We start from the raw sequence: 3081 nt of genomic DNA, 5'->3' as shown, positions 1-3081 counted from the left end.
ACTCACCCAACGTGGCTCGGGGCCGAGACCCCAAGGCGTTGCCACCTCGAACAAAGCGTACGTATTGTTACACATCAAAATATAAATAATCTATTATAAGAATAAAACATAATGAAACACACAATATTCCGTCATTAATTAAATAAGCGAAACCACGGTGCAGTGGATAAAACCACCACACTGGATGCGAACATGGTGCCTCCTGTGAGGTCTGATCTCACGACAAAGTGACCCCCCGTTTACGAGAAGTGATCAGCCAAGGACGTCAGCGTCACGCTCAAGAGAAGAGCGCTCAAGAAAAGAGGTTGGACTTCCCGAATCAGCGCCGCGAAGGAAGTCACACACACGTTATCGTCACAAGTAAGTCGTTCATTCCCGATCCATCCTAGTCCTCACACGGCCGCAATAATGGCAGACAAGATCAAGCTTCTTGTACAAAAAAGGACAACATTCAAATCCCAACTTACTAACTTAGCCAATCTATTGGAAAAAGGCAAAATAGATAACGCCAATCTAAAATTACGAAGTGCTCGCTTGACAGAACTATTCCACGCGCTAGAAGAGCACAATGACGAATTAGTAGTATTAGATCCAGATAACAATCATCAAGGCGAATTTACAAGCCTTCAAGACCGGTATTACGCGCTTGCGAGTAAAATCGAAGGGTTGCTCAATCCAACTAACGTAGCGAACGGTAGTACCGCGAGCGGTAGTACAGCGAACGATGACACACAGTCCGACAGTTCACAGAGCATAACTACCAAAAAACGACGAATAAAATTACCCGACGCTCCGCTCCCAACCTTTGACGGCCAATATGAAAATTGGCTCTCCTTTAAGAACGCGTTCAACAATATGATAGGGTCCCAAACAGATTTGTCGGACGTAGATAAATTACATTATTTGAAGTCAGCGTTGACAGGAGTAGCTGCCAATAAAACGAAGACATTTACTATCGACGGTATAAATTACGCAAAGGCATGGGAATTGTTGGAACGCGCCTACGAGGTAAAACGCATACTAGTCTCGCGACATTTATCGTTAATCATAAACCTTCCCGCGTTAGACAGAGAATCCACAGAAGGCCTATCTAAAATAGCTGACGAATTTCAACAACACATAGCTTCGTTAAACGCGTTGGGCGTATCGGTCGGGTCAGAAATATTAGTTCATCTTCTAGAAAGTAAATTGCCAAAGGGGACCATAGATAAATGGGAAGCAACGCTACAAAGAGACGAATTTCCAAGAGTCGACCAACTATACGAATTTATATACAAAACCGCGGTTTGCGCGTCTAAACGTGAAAGAAGTAGGATATCACAAACGGAAGGGAATAAAGGCGAACCTCCGATGAAGAAAAGACGAAGTTATCCATCGGGTCAAGTCCTTTAGTAAACTCAGCACGTAATCGTATAGCGTGTAAAACCAAACGACACGCACTTTGCTTATGCGACGAATTCAAACGTTTGCCGGTACTTAAACGTATCGATATGATAAAAAACGCGAACCTATGCTATAATTGCTTACGATCGCATCACGGAACGCCGTGCAAATTTACTACTTGCACAATATATCAAAGGCGACATAATACGTTACTTATACATCTAGATAACTTACGACGACTTATTTACACATTTAATACGTTTTCGTTCACATAGATATGCTATTATTGGAGATATAGAGAAAATGTATAGGCAAGTGCTAGTACATGAAAAAGACAGACATTATCAGCAAATTCTCTGGCGCATACACGACGAAATAAAGACGCTTCAACTTAACACCTTAACATTCGGCGCTTCCTCCACACCCTTTCTCGCAATACGAGTCATACAAAAATTCGCGGAAGACGAAGGGCATGCATATCCTAGAGCGGCTCTAATCCTTAAAAAAACATGGTGCACCGGCCCTCAGTGGCTAAGTAGATGTGAAAATGAATGGCCTCGCGCAATAATGCAAACTATAGAGACTCCCGAATTGAAAAGAAACACTTGTCTAATGATAACACCCCGCGATCCCGACATATCTAAAAGATACTCATCGTATTCCAAATTACGCAGGATCGTCGCGTATTGCTTCCGGTTTCACCCTCTCAACAAATACAAGGGCAATTTAACAGTCGAAGAAATCGAAACAGCGGAAGTGAAAATACTAAGAATAATCCAATCATCTCAATTTCCGAGGAAATTAAGGGACTTAAATCAAAGGGTGTCGCTAACAGAAATAGAATAGCCAACTTGAACCCATTTCTGGATAACGATGGCCTGATTCGGGTAGAAGGACGTCTGCGAAAGGCGAATCTATCTTACTCACAAAGATGCCCCGTTTTGCTTCCAAGCCGACATTACCTAACCGATTGTATTATCCGCGAAACTCACGAGACGCGACATCACACAGGTATATCAGGTACCTTATACAATATTCGACAGAAATTTTGGATTTTAGACGGCCGAAAGCAGGTACGAAAAATCGTTCACTCTTGTGTACGTTGCTATCGATTCAATAACGACACCATAAAATACAAAATGGGAAATCTTCCGCAAGTTCGAGTGCGTGAAGCCATTCCCTTCGCCAATACCGGCGTCGATTTTTGCGGACCGTTTTACATTAAAGAGAAAAAACACCGCAATCGCATTCGAATAAAGGTGTACGTTTGTATATTTGTGTGCATGACAATAAAGGCGGTACACTTTGAAGTAGTGAACGATTTAACCTCGGACGGCTTCTTAGCAGCCCTGCGACGATTCATCTCGAGACGGGGCATACCAGCCCAAGTTTATTCCGATAATGGAACAAACTTCGTAGGCGCGAACAACCAATTGAGGGAAATGTACGCTTTGTTTAACTCCGATAAACATAAGAATACAGTTGATCGGTTTGCATGCGAAAACCAAATTAAATGGCACTTTATCCCGCCAGCAGCACCACACTTTGGCGGGCTATGGGAATCCACCGTGAAGCTCTTCAAGCATCACTTCAAACGGGTAGTCGGAGATGCACTCTTCACATTCGAAGAGTTAAATACATTAGTTGTAGAAATCGAGGGCATCCTTAACTCCAGACCCATTACCTCCCTCTCTCCAC

At 43.0% G+C, this 3081-nt stretch overlaps 1 protein-coding gene across 1 annotated transcript; it reads left to right on the top strand.

The window, feature by feature from the left end:
- Window positions 1-2522: 2522 nt before the first annotated feature.
- LOC105565906 lies at window positions 2523-3029 on the top strand (the record flags this gene model as incomplete). The annotated part of the gene is made up of 1 exon (XM_012019479.1): window positions 2523-3029. A coding segment is annotated over exon 1 (507 nt), but the record flags the coding sequence as incomplete, so codon positions are not given.
- Between the last annotated feature and the right edge of the window lie 52 nt (window positions 3030-3081).

The sequence above is a fragment of the Vollenhovia emeryi genome, unplaced genomic scaffold (genome assembly GCF_000949405.1).
Source record: "Vollenhovia emeryi isolate VEMERY1.0 unplaced genomic scaffold, V.emery_V1.0 DF943368.1, whole genome shotgun sequence".
Taxonomy (NCBI): domain Eukaryota; kingdom Metazoa; phylum Arthropoda; class Insecta; order Hymenoptera; family Formicidae; genus Vollenhovia; species Vollenhovia emeryi.
Note: the sequence above shows the minus strand (reverse complement) of the source record. Positions and strands in the feature narration are given on the sequence as shown.